At 39.9% G+C, this 23,550-nt stretch overlaps 1 protein-coding gene and 1 long non-coding RNA gene across 2 annotated transcripts in view; one reads left to right on the top strand and one right to left on the bottom strand.

The window, feature by feature from the left end:
• Window positions 1–23,550, top strand: part of CYP4X1 (cytochrome P450 family 4 subfamily X member 1) — a 40,897-nt gene that overhangs the window by 2,222 nt on the left and 15,125 nt on the right. The window contains exons 2-6 of the mRNA XM_020868728.2: window positions 15,484–15,625; window positions 16,833–16,877; window positions 18,295–18,422; window positions 21,371–21,498; window positions 21,584–21,738. Of these exons, the coding sequence (XP_020724387.1) occupies window positions 15,484–15,625; window positions 16,833–16,877; window positions 18,295–18,422; window positions 21,371–21,498; window positions 21,584–21,738 (598 nt within the window). The remainder of the gene's footprint in view (window positions 1–15,483; window positions 15,626–16,832; window positions 16,878–18,294; window positions 18,423–21,370; window positions 21,499–21,583; window positions 21,739–23,550) is intronic.
• On the bottom strand, window positions 11,732–15,488 carry LOC139035244 (uncharacterized). Its single transcript, XR_011487890.1, has 2 exons — window positions 15,355–15,488; window positions 11,732–14,254 (listed from the first exon to the last, which is right to left on the bottom strand). It is a non-coding gene; the product is annotated as an uncharacterized lncRNA (long non-coding RNA).

Genomic DNA, 23,550 nt, shown 5'->3' with positions numbered 1-23,550 from the left:
ATTCAGGGTTGATTTCCCTTAAGATTGACTGGTTTGATCTCCTTGCTGTCCAAGGGACTCTCAGGAGTCTTCTCCAGCATCATAGTTCAAAGGCTTCAATTCTTTAGCACTCCGTCTTCTTTATAGTCCAGCTCTCACAACTGTACATGATCACTGGGAAGATCATAGCCTTGACTATAAAGGACCTTTCTCGGCAGAGTAATGTCTCTGCTTTTCAACACACTGTCTAGGTCTGTCATAGCTTTCTTTCCAAGAAGCAAACATCTTCTGATTTCATGGCTGCAGTTACCATCCTCAGTGATTTTAGAGCCCAAAAAGAGGAAATCTATCACTACTTCCACCATTCCCCCTTCTATTTGCCATGAGTTAATGGGGCCAGGTGCCATGATCTTAGGTGTTTTTTTTAATATTTAGTTTTAAGCTGGCTCTTTTTCACTCTCATCCCTCACTCTCATCAAGAGGTTCTTTGGTTCCTCTTTGCTTTCTGCCATTAGAGTGGTATCATTCGCATATCATATTGTTGATGTTTCTCCCGCCTATCTTGATTCCAGCTCGTAACTCATCCAGCCCAACATTTCTCATGATGTGCTCAGCAAGTAGATTAAACGAACAGGGTGACAGCAGACAGCCCTGTTGTATTCCTTTCTCAATCTTGAACCAATCAATTGTTTCATACAGGGTTTGCTTTTGCATACAGGTTGCTTCTTGAGCCGCATATAGGTTTCTCAGGAGACAGGTAAGATGGTCTGGTATTCCCATCTCTTTAAGAGCTTTCCACAGTTTATTATGATCCACACAGTCAAAGGCTTTGGCATAATCGATGAAACAGAGGTAGATTTTTTTTTTTTTTTAATTCCCTAGCGTTCTCTATGATCCAGCAAATGTTGGCAATTTGATCTCTGGTTCCTCTTCCTTTTCTAAATCCTCCTTGGACATTTGGAAGTTTTTGGTTTGCATAATCCTGAAGCCTAGCATACAAGATTTTAAGCATGACCTTACTGGCATGGGAGATGAGTGTAATTGTCTGATGGTTAGCACATTCTTTAGTACTACCCTTCTTGGGAATTAGAATGAGAATTGACCTTTTCCAGCCCTGTGGCCACTGCTGGGTCTTCCAGATTTGCTGACATATTGAATGCAACACCTTGATGGCATCATCCTTTAGGGTTTTGAATAGTTCTGCTGGAATTCCTTTGCATCCACTAGCTTTATTAACAGCAGAGCTTCCTAAGGCCCACTTGACTTTACTGTCCAGGATGACTGGCTCTGGGTGGCTGACCATACCATCTTAGTCATCCAGTTCATCTGTATCTCTTTTATACAGTTCTTCTGTGTATTCTTTCCACCTCTTCTTGATCTCTTCAGCATCTCTAAGTTCTCTACCACCCCTGTCCTTTATTGTGCACATCTTTGGGCAAATGTTCCCTTGATATCTCCAATTTTCCTGAAAAGACGTCTAGTCTTCCCCTTCTGTTGTTTTTTCTAGTTTTATATACTGTTCTTTGAAGAAGGCCTTCTTGTCTCACCATGCTATTCTTTGGAGATCTGTATTTAATTGGATATACCTTTCCCTTTCTCCCTTGCTTTTCACATCTCTTCTTTCTTTAGCTATTTGTAAGGCCTCCTCAGATAACCCCTTGGCCTTCTTGCTTTTCTTCATCTTTGAGATGGTTTTGTTCACTGCTTCCTGTACAATATTATGGACCCTCATCCATAATTCTTCAGGCACACTGTTTACAAGTTCTAATCCTTTAAATCTATTCATTACCTCCACCGCATATTCATAGGGGATTTGATTTAAATCATACCTGGCTGTCCTAGTGGTTTTCCCCACTTTCTTTAGTTTAAGCCTGAATTTTGCTATGAGAGGCTGATGATCTGAGCTACAGTCGGCTCCAAATCTTGTTTTTGCTGACTGTTTACAGCTTCTCCATCTTCAGCTACAAAGAGTATAATCAATTTGATTTCAATATTAGCCATTTGGTGATGTTCATGTGTAAAGTCATCCCTTGTGTCATTGAAAAAGGACATTTGCTATGACCAATGCATTCTTTTTTTTTTTTCAAGTCTTTGAACTTTTCGAAACTATTTTATTTTTTTTTTTCATTTATTTTTGTTAGTTGGAGGCTAATTACTTTACAACATTGCAGTGGTTTTTGTCATACATTGAAATGAATTAGCCATGGATTTACATGTATTCCCCATCCCGGTCCCCCCTCCCCAATGCATTCTTTTGACAGAATTCAGTTACCCTTTGCCCTGCTTCATTTTGTTCTCCAAGGCCAAACTTGCCTGTTACTCCAGGTATCTCTTGACTTCCTACTTTTGCATTCCAATCGCCAATGATGAATAGAACATCTTTTTTTGGTGTTAGTTTTAGGAGGTCTTCTAGTTCATCATAAAACTGATCAACTTCAGCTTCTTCAGCATCATTGGTAGGGGCATAGATGTGGGTTATTATGATATTGATTGATTTGCCTTGGAAATGAACCCAGATCATTCTGTCATCTTTGATGCTGCACCCAAGTACTGCATTTTGGACTCTTTTGTGTATTTGAGAGCTATTCCATTTCTTCTATGGGATTCTTGCCTGCAGTAATAGATATAAAGGTCATCTGAATTAAATTCACCCATTCCCATCCATTTTAGTTCACTGATTCCTAAGATGTCAATGTTTATTCTTACCATCTCCTGCTTGACCACGTCCAATTTACCTTGATTCATGGACCTAACATTCCAGGTTCCTATGCAATACTGTTCTTTGCAGCATCAGATTTTACTTTCATCACCAGAAATATCCACAGCTGAGTGTTGTTTCCACTTTGGCCCAGCCGTTTCTTTCTTTCTGGGGCTATTAGTAGTTCTCCTCCACTCTTCCCTGATAGCATATTGGACACCTTCAGACCTGGAAACACTCATCTTTTGGTATTATATCTTTTTGTCCTTTTATGCAGTTTATTAAGTTCTCAATAGCGAGTAAATTGGGGTGGTTTGTCATTTCCACCTCCAGTGAATCATGTTTTGTTAGAACTCTCTGCTATGACCCTTCCATCTTGGGTGGCCCTCCATGGCATGGCTCATAGCTTGATTGAGTTACATGAGCCCCCTCGCCACAACAAGGCAGTGATCCATGAAGGGGTGCTTTACAATTTTTAAATTCTGTAGTGCTTTACAATTTTCAAAAGTTTCATACATATAACTTCATATAATCCATAATAACCCTGTTTTCCTCCTACCCCTTTATTTCCCACCCCACTTTCTTCTCCCCACTGGTGAACACTAGTTTCTTCTCTATATCTGTGAGTCTGCTTCTTTTTTGTTTTATTCACTAGTTTGTTGTATTCTTTAGCGTCCACATTTAGGTGATATCATACAGTAGGTGTCTTTATCTGACCAACTTATTTCACTTTGCATAATGCCCTCCAAGTCCATTTGTGTTGTTGCAAATGGCAAAATTTCATCTTTTTATGGCTGAGTAGTATTTCATTATATATATGTACACCACATCTTCTTTATCCATTCTTCTGTTGATGGACACAAGTTGCTTCCATACCCTAGCTGTTGTAAATAATGTTACTGTGAACATCGGAGTGCACATATCTTTTTGAATTAGTATTTTGGGGATTTTTTTGGCTATATACCCAGGAGTGGAAAAGTCATAGAGTAGTTGTATTTTTAGTTTTTTGAGAAGCTTCCATACGGTTTTTCACAGTTGCTACACTAATTTACGGTTCCCACCAACAGTATGTGAAGGTATCCTGTTTTCTGTGCTGTGGTGTTCTTAGTTGCTCAGTTGTGACAGACCCTTTGTGACCCCATGGACTATAGCCCACCAGTCTACTTGGTCCTGTGGCCATAGGGATTCTCCAGGTTTCGCCATATCCTTGCCAGCATTTCTTGTTTGTTGTTCTTTTTGATGATAGCTATTGTGGCAGGCATGCAGTGATCTCTCATTGTGGTTTTGATTTGCATTTCTCTCATGATCAGTCATGTTGAACATCCACGTACCTGTTGGTACACATCTGCTTTTCCTCTTTGGAAAAGGGTATATTTAGTCCTTTGTTGATTTTGAATCAGGTTGTTTTTTGTTGTTGAGTTTTAGGGGTTCTCTATATATTCTGGATATTAATCCCAGATGTATGATTTGCTAATATTGCCTCTCAGTCTTTGAGTTGCCTTTTTACTCTGTTGATACTGTCTCTTCATGTACAAAAATTTTTTAATTTCATTAAGTTTCATTTGTTTATTTTTTCTTTTATTGCTTATTCCTTTGATGTCATATCCAAGAAATTATTGCCAGATCCAAAGTTGTGAAGCTCTAGTCCTATGTTTCCTATTAAGAATTCTATAGTTTGAAGTCTTCTCTCAAGAGAAGACTCTTGAGAGTCCCTTGGACAGCAAGGAGATTCAACAAGTCCATCTTAAAGGAAATCAGCCCTGAATATTCATTGGAAGGACTGATGCTGAAGCTGAAACTCCAATCCTTTGGCCACCTGATGTGAAGAACTGACTCATTTGAAAAGATCCCGATGCTGGGAAAGATTGAAGGCGGGAGGAGAAGGGGACAACAGTGCATGAGATGGTTGGATGGCATCACTGACTCAATGGACATGAGTTTGAGTAAACTTCAGGAGTTGGTGATGGACAGGGAGGCCTGGCATGCTGCAGTCCATGGGTTCACAAAGAGTTGGACACAACTGAGTGACTGAACTGAACTGAACTGAAGTCTTTGATCTATTTTGGGTTACCTTTTGTATTTTAGGTAAGGGTACAACTTCATTCTGTTGCATGTGAATATCTACTTTTCCCAGCACATTTTCCCATATAATGGTCCTGGCACCTTTGTCAAAAATCATTTAACCATATTTTGAAGGGTTTATTTCTGGTCTTTCTATCTTTTTCTGTTTGTCGATATGTCTGTTTTTAAACCAGAACCATACTATTTTGATTAGTATACTTTTGTAGTGAATTTTGAAACCAAAAAACATGAGTCAGCTTTGTTCCTATTGAAGATCGTTTGGGCCATTCACAATCCTTTGTTATCCCGCATGAGTTTTAGAATGAATTTTCTAGAATTTTTCTATTTCTGCAAAACCATCACTGGGATCTTGATAGGGATTGCATTGAATCTGTAGATTGCTTTGGGTAGTATTCACATCTTAAATCTTCCAATCCATGAACACGTGATGTGTTTTACCTCAATTCAATTCAGTTGCTCAGTCGTGTCCTACTCTTTGCGACCCCATGGACTGCAGCACACCAGGCTTTTCTGTCCATCACCAACTCCCGGAGCTTGTTCAAGCTCATGTCCATCAAGTCAGTGATGCCGTCCAACTATCTCATCCTCTGTTGTCCCCTTCCCCTCTTGTCTTCAATCTTTCCCAGCATCAAGGTCTTTTCAAATGAGTCATCTCTTTGCATCAGGTGGCCAAAGATTGGAGTTTCAACTTTAGCATCAGTCCTTCCAATGAATATTCAGCACTGATTGACTGATTGACTGGTTGGACCTCCTTACAGTCTAAAGGACTCTCAAGAGTCTTTTCCAACATCACAGTTCAAAAGCATCAATTCTTCAGCACTCAGCTTTCTTTATAGTCCAACTCTCACATTCATACATGACTACTGGAAAAACCATAGCTTTGACTAGACAGATCTTTGTTGGCAAAGTAATGTCTCTACTTCTTAATATGCTGTCTAGGTTGGTCATAGCTTTTCTTCCAAGGAGCAAGCATCTTTTAATTTCATGGCTGCAGTCACCATCTGCAGTGATTTTGGAGCCCAAGAAAATTGGGTCTCTCACTGTTTCCACTGTTTCCCCATCTATTTGTCATGAAGTGATGGGACCGGATGCCATGATCTTAGTTTTCTGAATGTTGAGTTTTAAGCCAACTTTTCCACTCTTCCCTTTCACTTTCATCAGGAGGCTCTTTATGCCTTTTAAAATTTCTTTCAACATGATTTATAATTTTCACTGAATAAGTCTTTCACTTTTGTTTGGAAATACACAATTCCAATACTTGGAAAGAAAGAGGCTTCACTTCCTAAGTTATTAATTTTTCTTTGATAGTCAAGCATCAAAGCAGGCTCAAATGCCCAAGGGAAAAACCCTTAGGTTAATAAATGCAGGTGCTAATTATGGCATATATTAAGGTGGTAAGGATGAAGAATTAGGGACAGGACATTAACAGTGAGTATTACAATTTCTTCAACACATCCCCCACCTCTCTCAATTTCTCTTTTCTCTCTTTCTGGATAGATCTAGAAAGATAGGAGTTCTGGAACTCCTATTGATTGTGTATAAACCTTCTAGATCTATTTTTTTAAATCTTTTCTTCTTGATTTTATCTTCCTAGAATTTCTACTAAAAAATTGAAAAATTTTTTTCTATTGAAAAATTTTTTACTGTCATAATTTTTATTTCCAAGAGCTCTATCTTATTCTTCATCTATTTTTGCATCAGTTACCTTATAATGCATTTTTTAAAAACTCCCTTAGGGACTTCCCTGGTGGCCCAGAGGTTGGGAATCTGCCTGCCAATGCAGGGGACATGGGTTCTATTCCTGGTCCAGGAAGAATACTCATGCTCTGGGGCAACTAAGCACGTGTGCCACAACTACTGAGCCTGCACTCTAGAGCCCATGAGCCACAACTGCTGAAGCCTGTGTACCCTAGAGCCTGTGCTCTGCAACACAGAAGCCACAGTAATGAGAAGCCTGAGATCTGCAACAAAAAGTAGCCCCTGCTTGCTGCAACTAGAGAAAAGCCACACACAGCAATGAAGACCCAGTGCAGCCAAAAATAAATTAATTAATTTAAAAAACACTCTAAAGCTGAAGCTTGGTTGCTTAAGATGACAGCCAGCTATTTAGTTCATGATTCTGTGGGTCAACAATTTGAGCTAGACTAGGCTATGAGGTTCTGCTCTCATGGCCAGTCTCAATTGAGTTCAGTTTGGCTCACTGATGCAATTGCAGTCAGCTACTGGGACAGATAAAGGCTGACTGTCATCTTGGGTGCCTTCATTCTCTTCCATCTGGTTTATTATCCTTCAGCTGGTTAGCCTAGCTTTGCCCACGTGGTATCAGGGTCTCGAGAATAGCAAGAGAGCAAGTCTCAAAGTGCAGGTGCTTTTTAAGTCTCTGAGTCATGTTTGCTACTCTCCTGAAGCAAGATATATGGCCAAATCAGTATGAGAGAACTGACAAAGTACTGAATTCAGGGAGGCTTTAACAAATTGAGGCCACTACTACAGTCAATTTAACACATTCCACTTTGTTACAGAATCCTGGTGTTGAAATACTATATCATATCTTTTTTTGAAGTATTAACTTTTTCAGGGTTTTTTTTTTCTGTTGTGTATTAGTTATCTACTATAGTCTAGCAAATTACCTTCAAGCTTAGCAACTTAAAACAACACACGGTTTTATCTCACACAATCTGTGAAATTTGTGAGAATCTCTCTGTGAGAGACTCAGGATCTCTTCCAAGGTTTCATGGGATTGGCTGGGGCTGTAGTCATCTCAAGGCTCCACTGGGGCTAGGGAATCCACTCTTAAGTTCATTTGTTGACAGGCCACAGTTTCTCATTGGCTATTAGCCAGAGGCATCAGTTCTTTCCCACACGGACCTTTCCATAAGGCTGCTCACAACCAGGGTGACCAACTCATTCCAGGTTTCCTGGTTGACTCCTGATTTTAGTTCTGAAGGTTTTGCATCTGGAAATCCATTCAGTCAGGCAAGATGGAAAGATTAGTCATCCTGCTCTCAACATGGCCGCTTGTTTCCCTCAGAGTAAGATATGAGAGAGCAAGAGTGAGAAATCTAAGAGTGAGAATCTAAGATGGAAACTGCAGTCTTTTATAACCTAATCTTGAAACTTTTATTCCATCATTTCTACTGTAAGCAATCAGTCACATTGACAAATGTGTGTACAATGTGGGAAGGGACAATATAAAGAGATGGGAGATGATTGGAGGCCATGTTGGAGGCTGGCTACCACAGTTTGTTAGTTTTGCCTTATGCCTTTCTTGGAAGCTATCTCCAAAAATGAGAGATGGTCTTTAGCTGTCATTTCATTTTCTAGAGTGAGGCTCTAAAGATGTTTGAAGTCTTGTGTACATGGCGAGAACCTTCCCTGAGAGCAAATCTGTTGGAGGACTCAGTCTGTCAGTATCTATTTGTTCATTTTTCAGTTTCTTGGAGATGAACCTGCCTTTCTGTTACTTAGATTGCCAGGACTCCTGGCATTCTGGGAGCAGAAAAAGGAAGGGAGTTGGGAATCTAATCATTTGTTATGCAGTCTTTCACTGAATCTCTCTATTTTTAGTCCACTGATTCATCCCTGCCCTCCACAGTGTCTGGTTTCTTCAAGTCTTAGAGTCTCTCTGTTTTAGTTTTTCTAGAAAATAAAAGCTCTGATCTGTTGTGGAACCTGAGAGGGTGTTGTATGGGGAGAAGGCAGAGATTTGGGATTGAACCAGTCTTTAAGTTTTTGCTTTATGTCTAGATTTTTTATTTCATTTAACCTGATTAACTCTTTCTAAACTTTTCATCTTCAACTTCTATTTCCTTTGTTTCTCATTAGAGTTTAATTTTCACCTCTACACCTTCCACAAACCAGAATTGAGAAGGAGCTGTCAATCAGAAATTGGGAAAACTAAAAATGGCCCAAGAGATGTGTTCTATCAGTTATTAAGAATGATATATTAACATAGTACTTCTGAAAGCATTTGTGGTGCAGAGCCATTTTTTTCTAATCTGTTGTAGACAATTGTTTTCATTTTTTAAAAAAAGTAAGACATTTCAGCAATGTTAAATTACTATAAAAATTTGTAAGTGCTATGCTCAGTTTCTATAATTAACTCATCATGGACTGGTTTATGGATCATACTTTGAGTAGCATTGTGGTAAAGTCTTCCAGTCTCATTGTGAACTTCTTTATTTCTCATTTTAGTTCTAATGTCCTTTTTTGTTTTATCAATTTTCAAGCTATAATATAGTGTGCATACAGGTTTTGAATTATTGTATCTTCTGGTAGACTAATCCTTTTCATATAAGAATTGTTCCTCTTTATATCTAGTAAGACTTCTTGCCTTAAATTTTACTGTATCTAATCCTAGTGTAACTATGCAAACTTTTTTCCTAGTATTGAAATAGTACTTTTTTAATCCTTTGTTTTTAACTTTTTGAACTTTTTACCTTGTGTCTTTTGTCAGTAGTATAGTTAGGTTTTTAAAAAATATAATCTGACACCTTTTGTCTTTTACTTGAAATAATTAGGTTATTTACATGTAATATAATTACTGATATTTTATTGACTTTTTCAGAAGATAAACTTATTAGATATTTGAAAAGAACTGAGACCATGTCTGGCACTTTGTAAGTGCTATGTAAGTGTGAAATGAAATGTAACTTCCATATGTTTAATTCGGTGGACTTTCTGAGGACTTCACACCACATAGCTCTGAGAGACTGCTCCAAAAAGGTAAGCAAGGAGCCAGGGTATGGAGGAGTTCTGCAATAAAGATCACGTAGTTGGAACATCAAAAGATTACTATTAATTAAAGAAAACCAGGGAAATTCCCTGGCAATTCAGTGATTAGAACTTTGCATTTCCACTGCAAGGGGCATGGGTTCCATCCCTGGTTAGAGAACTAAGATCTCACAAGCTGTGTGGTGTGGCCAAAATAATAATAATAATAAAATGAAAAAAACTAAGTATCTCAACTTAAGGAGTTTAGTGCTTTTCTCTCTTTGGGAAAATGCAAGAGTTTGGATTCACTGAAATTATTCCTTTGATGTGTACCTTAGCTATCTACAGCTAGTATCATGTTCTTCCCCATCCTGAGATCCCCTAGGCTTATGGTGGGGGGGGGGGGGGGGGCCAGCAACAGTGACTGATGGCTTGATGGCCACAACATTCTTTGTTTGCTGATAGAGCAGGCAACATTTTTCATCCATACTCCCCTTCTCCCCACTAGAATATAGGATCTGTGAGAGGAGAGTCTTTGTTCACCACTATAAACCCAGTTCTTGACTCACAGTAGGTGTTCAATAGCTACTTTGTTGCTGGAGAGGATGTAGAGAAAAGGGAACCCACCTATACTGTTGGTGAGAACATTACTTGCTGCCGCCACTATGGAAAACAATATTGGTGTCCGGGGGGCTGGCAGGGGAAGATTCCACATGCCCCAGAGCAACTGAGCCTGTGCTCTAGAGCCCAGGAACTGCAACTACTGAGCCTCTGTGCCACAACCACTGAAGCTCATATGCCTAGAACCCATGCTCCACAGCAAGAGAAGCCACGGCAATGAGAAGCCCACACACTGCAACTCGAGAGAAGCTCACACAGCAGCAAAGACCCAAAACTGCCAAAATTAAATAAATAATTTTTAAAAAGCAGTGTGGGGGTTCTCCAAAAAACTAAAAATAGAATTACCATAGGATCGAGCAATCCCACTCCTGGGTATATATCCGAGCAGAAGTATAATCCCAAATGATATTGCATGCCTGTGTTCATAGCTGCAGTATTCACAATAGCCAAGACATGGAAACAATCTGTTCATCAACAGATGAATGGATAAAAAATATATGGTACATTATATAATAGGATGTTACTCAGCCACAAAAAAAGAATGAAATAAAGGCATTTGCAGCAACACAGATGGAACGAGAGATTATCATACTGATACCAAGTCCCAGCTCAGTCTGCTTGCCACACACAGGCCAATAAATCAGGAGGTGAGGCGCTGAGGCAAGGAGTAGTAGAAAAACTGCCTGTCCAAGAAGGTTGGCTGACTAGAGTTCTAGAGTCCCATCTTATAGAGGTCTGGATACTTATCTTTTTTATAGAACAGAGATGGGGAGGAGGTGAAGAAATAAAGTAAAAAGGCTACAAGTCTTGCAAAATACCTCCTACTTTGGCCAGCCCCAGGAGGGGATGTGTAAATTTCTTCTTTCCTGCAGCTGTTCACAGGTGGGCGGGGTCAAGTTGTTTGCTTGTGAGCTCAACAAAGGCACTTTAGTTTAACATTCAGGCAGAAGGGCAGGGTTCCCTGAGACAGGTGTTATGTATGCTCGTAGCTATGGATATCATCCTTTTAGTGATTATAGTAACAAAAGCAATGGAAAGCAAATGTTAAAGTAAAAGAAACAGATCCAATATGGAACCAGATTTTGCTCTTCCCTGTTACAGTACTAAGTGAAGTAAGTCAAAAAGAGAAAGACATTAAAATATGATATCACTTGTATGTAGAAGCTAAAATATGACACAAATGAACCTATCTGTGAAACAGAAACAGACTCAGACATAGAGAATAGACTTGTGGTTGCTATGGGGGAGGGATGGACTGGGAGCTTGGGTTTAGTGCATGCAAACTATTACATACAGAGTGGATAAGCAACAGGGTACTGCTGTATAGCTCAGGGAACTATATTCAGTATCCTAAGGTAAACTATAATGGAAAAGAACAGAAAAAAGAAAGTGTATAACTGAGTCAATTGGCTAAAGAGCAGAAATTAACACACCATTGTAAATCAACTATACTTTAATTTTAAAAAGCTACTTTGTTGAATGCACACATATATTAGATGCTAAATAAATTGACTCATTCAAAGATCTGTTGACTATAAAGAACCGACTAGGTAGACTGATATTTATTCAGTAGATCAGTGTATGACAGTCAGTGTGGAGGACCTAGTGTTTATGCAGGTAAACACCCCTAGTTTATGGGGGGGGGGGGTGTGGGTGTATCCTTATACATAATTCAGGGAAAGGCTGTGTAACTAAGTAGTTCTTGGGCTCCATAATTCAGTGCAAGTTCGAATCCTTACTACTAGTGGCTGGCTATATAGTCTGTGAGAAACACACTCAACCAGCCCAAAACCAAGGGATGGACTCGAGAGACACGAAGCACAGTGAAAGCAAGACTTATAATGACAGTCTTGCAAGATCGGGTGTCTGGTGGGCAGGCACACCCGGGACAGTTACAGCTAACACTTATTCCCTGGCTTGCAGATCCCTCCCTGGTTCCTCATTAGGTGAGTCCTATACAGTTACAATCTTCCCAGAATTGCCCAAGTCTCATAGGGTATTCTTTCTTCTCCCTTCCCATCCTAAGTTTACATTTCTCAACAAGGATTTTTGTTTATCCCTTCTCAAACATCCTGTTAGCTTAGGGACTCTTCAGGTGTAAGCTGTTAGGCAAGACCAGCTTGCCAGTAATTTTCAAGACAAAACTAGTAGCTCTGAATGGAAAACCGTTTGTTAATAATTTTCCACCCAAGGCCAGCTACTTGATTCTGAAAATGGACCATTTCAAATTTCGCTTCTTACACAATCTGGAAGAGATTACTTAACTTCTCTAAGGCTCAATTTCCTCATCTGTAAAATGGGATTGCAATTGTATCTGCTTTATAGGGTTCCTGATGTAAAGAATAAAGAATATAAAGCATAGAAAAGCACTAAATTCCTTAACTTAAGATATCTGGTTTTATTTAATTAACAGTAATCTTTTGAAGTTTTGACTACCTGGTCTTTATTGTAAAAACTCCTACATACCCTGACTTCTCCTTCACCTCTTTAGAGCAGTCTCTCAGTTTTGTCCACCATATAAAACATAATTCTCAACTTTCAGGCTGTGCAATTTTTTTTCTGTCGACAGCAGCACCTAGCTCATCATAGTGCTTGGTAAATGTTAGCAATTACTCTATCTCAGGGGACTAAGCTTTTTTTTTAATATTTCTGAGTATCTTTCCTAAATACATGTGATACTAAATTCAAATGTGTTTACATTTGTGGATGAAGAAATACAAATTCATATATTACAGAATTCACAATAGCCTTCTTTCCTTTTTGTCCAGACAAGAGTTACTAAAAGTGTAACCAGAAAGCATGGCTGAGGATGTCCATGACAATTTCAAATATAAAAAAATAATACTCATATTAAGTTGCTATTTTCACCAGGGCAAATAACTTGCCTGTTTTATATTTCTCTGCATCTCTGTGGCCAGGCACATATAATAGGCACTTAATAAATACTTATCTGTTTATTGTTTGCAAATGAATGAATATTCATTGTTAGGAAACTCCATTTGTGCTGTCAGTGGGCTCTTATCACTGACTTGCTTGTGGGAATGTTAGCAAAACAGGGTCTGCAGTATTTCAGGAACTAGATTTCAGGAGTCTCAAATGTTTTTGGGGCCCTAAAGTATCCAGGGACCATTTCATGGGTTAGAGCTACTAACTGGTAACAGGAAATTGGGAGCTGGAGTTTTCCACATTTTCACAATCACACAGCGTATTCTGATTGGTCACACAAGAAGGAACTTGCCAGCTTTAAGATTTCTTTACAGGACTTCCCTGGTGGTATGTTGGTTAAGAGTCTACCTGTCAATGCAGGGGACACAATGCAGAAGAGAAGTCCCTCCTCTAGGATGATTCCACATACTGAGGGCTAACTAAGCCCATGTACTACAACTACTGAAGTCTGCACACCCTAGAGCCCATGCTCTGCAACAAGAGAAGCAAGTGCATCATAATGAGAAGCCTGCACACTGCAACGAAGAGTAGCCCCTGCTCTCCGCAACTAGAGGAATCTTGGATATAGCTATGAAGACCCAGCACAGCCAAAAATTTAAATAAATAAATAAAAATTTAAAAAAAATTTTTTTTAAGATTTCTTTGCAAGTCAGGCCCCCCACAATTGTGCTCAAATGCATAGCTAGGCACATCCAGACACACACAGAGGTGCCTCTCTACCCTCACACTTTATACAACAGATGTAAATGGATCTTATTGTCATGGATTTAGAAGTAATTTGGGGGGCTCTAGGGTGCAGTAGCTTGAAGCAGGATCTTAGATCCTTGGTCAAGAATCCAATCTGGGTCATTGTGGTTAGAGTGTTGAATCTTTAATCACTAGACCCTGAGGGCCAGTGGGCTTCAAATGGGACCTCAGTCCTTGTCTTCTTTGAAGAAAGAATTCATCATAGACCAAAAGATAGTAAGGTGGGTAAAGCGTTTATTAGAAGCAGAGTACATGTGAAAAGAACACATGAATGGGCTCATAGAGTCATGCTTTGGGAGTGACAAATTGCTTATATGAGGGCGTGGATTTTCCGGGTTTCCTCTGGCCAGTCACCTTGTAGATTTCCTCTGGCCATTCATCTTGCCTGTTGCTCTTATCTGATCTGATTCAAGGTCCTTCAGATGTGCATGCATATCTTTTAGCCAAGATGGATTCACGCAAGAGTCTCTGCGAGGTTGGCAGGACATATTATGGATTGGTGCCTCCTCCCTTCCCTGACCCCTAAGGATCTTTTCTGCACATGTGCGGTCTAGAAGATCTTCTTGATTCCAAAAATATGTTGTCATCTTATCTTTTTGTCCCAGCAGAGCTCAGCTCCTCTCTGCCCCTGTCTTTTCTCTGAAATGTCAGCAGGAGACAAGCTCCAGTGGCTCAGCCCAAGGACCACCTACCTCCCTACCTCAGAAGAACTATTTAAATAAGCCATAGTAATCTGCTTATCAAGGCAAGAATTTCATCTCTGATGGCAGTATTTGTACACTAATGTATGAATGTTGGAAGCTGAGAGTTTTGTTTTTGAGCTTGCTTCAAGATTTACACCGGAGAAGGCAATGGCAAGCCACTCCAGTACTCTTGCCTGGCAAATCCCATGGGCGGAGGAGCCTGGTAGGCTGCAGTCCATGGGGTCGCTAAGAGTCGGACATGACTGAGCGACTTCACTTTCACTTTTCACTTTCATGCATTGGAGAAAGAAATGGCAACCCACTCCAGTGTTTTTGCCTGGAGAATCCCAGGGACAGGGGAGCCTGGTGAGCTGCCATCTATGGGGTCGCACAGTGTCGGACACAACTGAAGCGACTTAGCAGCAGCAGCAGCAGCAGCAAGATTTCCACACCTATATAAATGCGCCTTCTACTATTACAAGGGAAAAGAATTAGGTTTTCTTTGCAGATGGAATTGGCAGATTTTTAGAGAGCATTTACTATTAACTCATGAGAAAAAATAAGTCATCAGTATTTATAGAAATGGAATGGTGAGCTGGTGGGTCATGTTCAATCTACTAACGTTTTTTCCTTCCCACCTAAAAACATTTTTTTTCAGCTTCTGGACTCCACTCCTAATCTAAGTGTGTGATGCTGGCAGGTGAGGCAGAGTGCGTGACTCTAGTCACTGCACCTTCTCACTTGGAGAAACAGTTCACAATATGTATCATTCAACAGGAACATTGTCTGGTGATACAATATATTATATTGAAAAGATGAATATACTGTTTGGTTAGAAAATCATACTTTAGGCTTAGAAATCCCAAGGAAAGTGTGTTCACTTACCTCCAGAAAAAGCATCAAGCCCCTCTACCTGTGGAACTTCATTCAGGACCTGAGCTCAACTTGTGTCTATAGAGAGGGATGAATCCAGACTGTCTGACTTCTTACATTTCTTTCACTTGTTCATTGCAGTTATTTAAAGATAATAAAATCGAGAACCTTCAGAAGATTGTAGAAAAATACCCTTGTGGGTTTCCTCGCTGGGCTGGGCCCTTTCAGCCATTTTTCTATATCTATGATCCAGACTATGCAAAGACATTTCTGAGCAGAACAGGTAAGAAAAGAGATGAATCTCAGGGTCCTAATCCTCCTAGGAGTATTATGACACAACCCACAGACAGGATTCTAAAGGAATTCTGAAGCAAAGATTGGTACTGGGCCTTTAAGAGACACTGGCGGAAGTGTGGAGAGGTTTCCCACCAATCCTGATGGGGATTCCCACGTCCCCCTTGTCCCTTGTCTTGTTCAGACTTCCATGGACTGTTTTAGGACAATGTATCTTAAAGCCTAGAAGATACCATCAAATCTCCAGGGCCTTCCTTTCCTTTCTTGGTTTTGTGACTTCAGCATCAGTAATACTCCCCATCTCAGCCCCTTTCTTGAGTATAAAGTCTTCAGGAGAAATGTGCCCAGGGTAGATTGTCTAATACCACAAAATTCAAATGTCCAGTTTTTGCTCTCCCAACTTTATAAAGCTAATGATAGGCTCAGCTTTTTTGTGCTATTACCTCCTTTGCGTGCAAGCATGTGCTCAGTCGCTTCAGTCATGTCCGACTCTTTGCAACCCCATGGACTGTAGCCTGTCAGGCTCCTCTGTCCATGGGATTCTCCAGGAAAGAATACTAGAGTGGGTTGCCATGTTCTTCTCCAGGGGATCTTCCCAACCCAGGGATTGAACCCACGTCTCTTAAGTCTCCTGCATTGCCAGGTGTGTTCTTTACCACTAGCACCACCTGGGAAGCCCCATTACCTCCCTTACTCTTAGTAAAACCTGATAAAAACAGCCTTTCACTGAAAACCTCCATGTCTCCCAGTCCCACAGCTCTGATTTGTCTCATATTCATCTTGTAAAGGACAAGAGCTGTAAAACACCCTCATGTTAAGAGTTCAGGAGAACCCTTTTAGGGTTCTCCTTCTCCGGGTTCTGCAGGTCCTGGCTCTAACAGTTAATTTGCCTTCCAAAAAAGATGTGATATATTGTCCCAACTCCTGTTCTGGACACTTTGCAACCTTTGGGCAATCTCTATTTCTGCTGAAGGAAGCAGAAACAAGGAAAGAATCTGGATTTGTGTACCTGTCTGCCTCCTGGAGCTGCTGTTGTCAGCTTCCTGAGCCAAGACAGTCAAGGGCTGTAGGGAGTGAGCCCCGGGCTCCCTTTTGCTCACTGTTTGTGATTAGTTTAGGCAAATGAAGAGAACCTTCCCCAACTTTGGTGATTTTCCTCTAATGTTGTCTTTTGTTTCCTTTGCTTGACTCTGCAGATCCCAAGTCCAACTTCCTGTATAGGTTCATGACTCCAAGTGTTGGTATGTATGTGCAAATGAAGGAGGTGACCCACTCTTTATTGAAGCCCATTTGTATAGAAGAGCTTGCCAAGAAAACTCAAATTAGGGTTCAAAAGTATTGAGAATATGGTAGATCTATACTACAAGTTTTCTAGGGGGAAGGTCAAGAGGAAGCCCTAAGGTTAGCACAGTGCAACTTCCTAGGAACCCTCCTTATCAATTTCTCTGCCAAAGTCTCATTTGCAAGACAGCCTTTCTGTAAATCTGTCCCATCTCTTGTCTTTAAAACTGCAGCCTTACCATCCACATTCTTTATTTTATTCTTTCTTCTCTCTTGTTTTCTCAGATCTTTCCCTTTCTTTTTGGAGTTTCTGTATTTCCATATGCAAATCAGTAAAGTTTTGCTTCAAACTGCAATTTGAAAATATTCCATGAGCAGACAAATTAAGAATTTTAGTTCTATAATTGGCATTTATGTTAGACAAGGAAGGAATTAAATGAAAGAATATAGGTTTTGGATTCAGATTACTTGAATTTGCCCTTCCCCTATCCCTACTTACTAGTTGAGTGATCTTGGGGAAGTCGTCTAATTTCTCTAAACCTCTGTTTCCTCATCTTTGAAAATGAAGATGAGAGTAGCATCTCTGGGCTATTGTGAGGATTGAATGAAACACATTTTCATTTTAGCCATTTTAGTGTAATGGCTGGCATTGTATCAGTGTTGGAGCATGTATCTGTTGCAAGCCTGGCATGTTATAAGCACGCAATGAATGACGGCAATTGTATATTAATAAACTTTAAGGTCCTTTTAAAGCCAAATCTTTACCTCTCTGGTAACAGAAGATTATGAGCCCTTAGGTTTGATGAGTCTTTTCACTTAGTATCACTTATAGATGTGAAGCACAGACCAACACTGAAGGACAGGATAGCCGAAGACAGACTTACACCTCTTATCTAGTTGCTTGTGAATTTTGTGTTCAGACAGCAGTTTATGGATTGGTTTGGAATAGAGAGGAGATAAATATTTGTTGTGCCTTTACTGAGACCAAGCTAGGTGCCTTATGTATATGCCTTTATTTAATCTGCACAGTGACCCAGTGAAGTAGGTATTTATTATCACAGCTTCTCATTGAGAAAACCAAACTCCAGGGAGGTTACATGACTTAATTACTACCAGATAGTAACTGGTGATTTCAGGATTAGCATGCTTATCCAGCTTCAAAACTCAGGGTCTTTCTTACAGTGCTAAATACATCCATCCCAGGTGTAAGCATCAAAACTCACTCCATCCCTAATGTACGAGCACCACTTTGACATTCCACTGTGTCACCACTGTCAGTGTACCAACGGGCACTCCCTGATGTCTGTGTTCCTCACCTGTCCTTCCCCATCTCACCTAATAAAATGGAATATGGTTTTGTGCCTTTTATTTCTCAAGGAGAAGGACTAGTGAATTTGAGTGGACCCAAATGGTTTCAGCACCGTCGCCTACTAACTCCTGGATTCCATTTTAATACCTTGAAATCGTTTGTTGAGGTGATGGTTCAATCTGTGAACATCATGCTGGTAAGTGAAGGGATAAAAGTGCTCTGGTGTGTTGCAAAATAGTACAGTGAATGTATCAGATATCTGTTTAGTGGGTAGTGAAAGTCAAGGGGATGATTTCTAGAAATTAGCTAGTGTACAAGTACCCACCGAGCAACGAGTGTCGTTTAAGTCTTTGCTGTTGCTCTTTGGGTGATAAAAGAAGATGAAGATCTGGTCATCCATCTTAGCTATATTTTGAGATCTTATGGCAGTAAACCAAGTACCAAGTCGTAAGATTCAGATAATAAGTGCTGTGGTGACAAGTAAGGAAACTAGAAGCAGCTATATTAGCTTCAGATTCAGAGGAGACTCAAATTTACTATGAAATATGAGCTGGACTTGAACATGTGGATAACATGGATGAGGGCATTTTAGGCACAATGAGTTAGCAGGAGTAAAAGTTGGAAGGTTGGAATAGACTTGCTTGAAGGTCATAAAGGACCTAGAAAGAATGTGTCTACACTGAAGTCGCAGATGTGTTTCCTCTTGCAGGTAGTGGAGTATCATTAGGAGCCGACCTATGCTCTTCCAAAGGGGCAGAAGGATGTTGCAGATTATTCCTGTGGGTGGTCCCTGATTTATAAATGAGTTCTATTCCAAAATTCCCCTTGTACATGGCATATTTTTGATTTTTAAATTGTACACACTTGAAAATAAGACAAGTAATTCATTAATACATTTTCATCATAACACTTCAAACACCACAAACAGAGCCAAAGTTGCCCTCCACCTACATCTGCAAACCCATCCCTTTCCCAAAAGAGAACCACTGTTGCTACCTGGTTGGCTGGGTCCTCAGCCAAACTCATAAAAGCAGATTTAAACTGAAATTGACTGGGATTGTGATTAAAATGTCCATTGTGCTTTCTCAAGGCAGAAACCTAGAAGTACAGGCTAGAGAGGAAGGGGGCATGCTTTCCAAGTCTGGTGCTGTGCAGTTTTATGCACAATTGCAAATCATCCTGTGGTGATATTTGAGTTTATCAACCGTTTGATGAACCATTTCTATCTTTCTTGCTTCTCAGTTGCATATTTCCCCAAGACTCCTCTTACAGCCCCTCCTCTGCTGAATTGTTGCAAAGTATCTCTGGAGAGCCTCTTTTGTTCTTATTTCTTCTAGACTCCCTTTTTTTGGTATTCCTGTAGCTTTCATTTTATTTTATTTATTTTTATAGAATTCTCATTGAAATATAATTGATGAACAATATTGTATTAGCAAACTCACTTTTTGTACTCAGTAAAACTTACATAATCCTCAGTCATGTCCGACTCTTTGCAGCCCCCTGGACTGTAGCCCTCCAGGCTTCTCTGTCCATGGACTTTTCCCGGTAAGAATTCTGGAATGGGTCGCCATTTCCTACTCCAGTAAGTCTTCCCACCCCAGGGATCAAACCCGTGTCTCTTGCGTCTCCTGCATTGGCAGGTGGATTCTTTACCACTAGTGCCTCCTGGGAAGCCCTCAGGATGAAAGCAACTGACTAAACAATTGACACTTGGGTAAAAGATTTTTTTTAATTTCTTTGCCTTTTTTTCTGTGGCCTCCAAATCCTTAGCACCCAGCTGTAGGCTTGGGTGCTCAACAAATAGAGCTTGATCTAAACTTAAAACATGTAGATTTATTTGTATTTTTTACACGAAGAATGCTTATTATGAGGAATACATTTTCAGCTGGTAACTTTGAGACAGTTTAAGCCATAAAACATTTTGGGTAGTGGAAGTGGGTCATTTGGGGGCAGAAGTAGAGTGAACGCAGGCAGTGCTTGGCTGAGAGCCACCTCCCAGCAGCTGCTCCTATTCACTGCTTACCTCTGTTCCCCACTTCTAAGTCCAAAAAAATTATTTTTAATTCCAAGTTTATTTTTAAGTGTAGCTATAATGGTTGAGAGTAGTGATAGGTGGGGTATCTAGCAATCTGGGGACTGAAGAAGGAGGAAGCCCTGGGGAGAACCCTTGTAATTATGGCTCTTGTGTGAGATTATCTCTTTTACTGGAACCCTGATCTGTTCTAAAACAAGAGTGGTGATAATAATTGGAAGGCCAAAGATACTTACCTCAGCCATTTACCAGATACCTGGTTTGTTCCATGCTTTTTCTCATTTGGTTGGGTGCGTTTTTCCCTTCCTCATGCCAAGTAAGCACTTGGCTTATTTATGTGAAAATTAGTAAACAGAAATCTCATTTAAAATGGAGTCAGGAAGCCAGAAAGGGGAGCTCTCACATCCTACTACTAGAGGTCAATTGCAGACCCAATCGGAAGAAACCTAATTTTGTATGTCCAACAGGAAGAAGGCTGCTACTTTGTTCTCCAGCAAAAGAAAAGAATTTCTCCTTACCTGCAACAGCCTGGTTAATGAGACTATCACAACTTGGACAATGAAAAACCACTGCACTCTAATTTCCCAGTTTCCTTCAATGGACTCTTTGTTTATAACAGCTCCCCCAACTCCCCCTTCTCCTCTATAACTGTTCCTGTCCTTTGTTCTCCTGACTTGCCCAGGTGACTCAATGGTAAAGAATCCACCTGCAGTGCAAGAGATGCAGGAGACGTGGGTTTGATCCCTGAAGTCAGGAAGATCCCCTGGAGGAGGAAATGGCAACCCACTCCAGTATTCTTGCATGGGAAATCTCATGGACAGAGGAGCCTGGTGGGCTACAGCCCATGGGGTCACAAAGAGTTGGACATGACTGAGCATGCACGCACCATGATTGCATGTCCTGAATTTCAATTTTTTGCTGTGCCTTAATAAACCCATTTTACTGGTGAAATAAGGGGCAGCTATTTCAGGTTAACATTCACCTATATGCCCTTCGACCCCTGCTAAGTCAGAATTGTCTCTGTCACATGGTAAGAGAAGCGTCAGGGAGGAGCCTTCAGATAAAAGCTTTTTGATGATGATGATGATGTTGACCTTGACTTCCTGTGCCAGGATAAGTGGGAGAAGATTTGTGGCTCTCAGGATACACTTATGGATATCTATGAGCACATCGACTTGATGACCCTGGACGTACTCATGAAATGTATTTTCAGCTGGGAAACCAACTGCCAAACAGACGGGTCAGTTACAGGAAGGGGAAAAATAAAGCCTCGTTTGCCTTATCTAAGTCATTTACTGACATATTTTCCCCACTCTCTCTTCTAGCTCCCATGAAGATTATGTAAAAGCAACAGGTGAAGGCAGCAATATCCTTATGCAACGCGTGTACAATTTCTTTTATCATTATGACCTAATTTTCAAATTAAGCCCTCTGGGCCACCGCATGCGGAAGATAAACAAGATGTTGCATCAGTATACAGGTATTTCTTGAGTTTGGATTGTCCAAGTCCATATACTGTCATAGTTGTATTGTGTCTCTCTAGAGCAACAGTTCTCAGTGTGAAAAGAGAAAGAATTCTTGTCTTAATGGAGCTTTTATAGGAACACTGCTCAAATGAAACAATTTGTGTACAAGAGTTTGCTACATCCACAGTAATAGTCTTATCTGAATTTTTCTACATAGATGAAAGTGAAAGTCACTCAGTGTGTCCGACTATTTGCGACCTCACGGACTATACAGTCCATGGAATTCTCCAGGCCAGAATACTGGAGTGGGTAGCCTTTCCTTTCTCCAGGTGATCTTCCCAACTCAGGGACTGAACCCAAGTCTCCCACATTGTGGGCGGATTCTTTACCAGCCACAAGAGAAGCCCTTTCTATATATTACATCATCTTTATTATATGCAGTTTATATTAATACAAAGGTAACATAGCAAGTGGGCACTTAACATTTTATAGCATACATGGCATGGCTTTTTGCATAGTGATTGTCATAGTGATGACAGGCTAAAAATATTCAGGCAACAGGAATAAACGGAGGAACAGAGCAAACATGGACGTACATCCAAAAAAGGACCCCCCTGGGGGACTGTCCAATGGGTATAAAGTAGTTATGCAAGATGAATAAGTTCTAAAGATCTACTGTAAAGCTTAGTACCTATAGTGAACAATATTGTGCACTTAAACTAGGTAGATCTTGTTAAGCATTCTTACCCCAATAAAAAAATAAAAGAAGCTTCATTCGAAAATAAATAGTTTTAGCAAAACATAAACGTAAAAGTTGAAATTGATGAAGTTTTTAAGCAATTCAACACTACTTTTCATGAACACCAAAATAGAGAATATTTATCAGGCCATTAATTAATCCTTCCTCAGCTCCACCACTGAGTAGCAGTATGACTTTGGGCAAGTTACTGCTCTGTCTCAGGGTTATCTGTAAAATGAAGATTAAAAAAAACCCTATCTCATTGTTTTGTGATGATGATTAAATATATTAATATATGTAAAGCACTTAAGACAGTGCCTGGAACTGAATATATGTTAAATATAAAATATATTTGTTCCAAGAAACTTGCAACACACACCTACACATGCATACATATGGACTCACACAAATATAGATATTATAAGGACATATGGATAAGCAGATTAGAAATCATCTAATATACAAATGGGTTTTCTTTATAGCAGTAGTTATCGAACTTGTTTGTATCATGGCCCACACCAAAAATATTAGTGTTTAAATATTGGAGGAAACAGGAGTGGATTTGGAGGCATCTACACAGAACTTAGTGAAAAAAAATTATTCACGTTCTCTTGCTATTGCATAATTATGATGAAAAAACAAAATGCAGAACATTAAGGGGAAATTAAATGTTAAATTGGTCAAAAATAAAAACTTCAAATTTCAAATTTTTCAATTAGTCAAATTTATTCATATTTTCTTTTACTGCATCTAGATTTTGAGTGATAGTCAAAAGCCTTCCCCTATTCCAGAATACCTCAACTATGGCACTAATGACATTTGGGGCTAGCTAAGTCTTTGTTATCCAGACAGTGAGACACTGTCCAGTGCATTGTAGGATGTTTAGCTGCATCCCTGACATATACCCACTTGATGATAGTAGGACTCTTGATAGAGTTGCTCTAATATTTCCAAATGATTATCCAATTGTCCCATTACCATTTATTAAAAAGCTCCATCTTTTCCAGTCAGTTTGAGATAACCACTTTTATCATATTCTAATGTACTTGGACCTATTTCTTCATATGTACTTGGACCTATTTCTTCA

The sequence above is a fragment of the Odocoileus virginianus genome, chromosome 5 (assembly GCF_023699985.2).
Source record: "Odocoileus virginianus isolate 20LAN1187 ecotype Illinois chromosome 5, Ovbor_1.2, whole genome shotgun sequence".
NCBI lineage: Eukaryota > Metazoa > Chordata > Mammalia > Artiodactyla > Cervidae > Odocoileus > Odocoileus virginianus.
The sequence above is the reverse complement of the archived record's forward strand: the minus strand, read 5'-3'. Positions and strand labels throughout refer to the sequence as shown.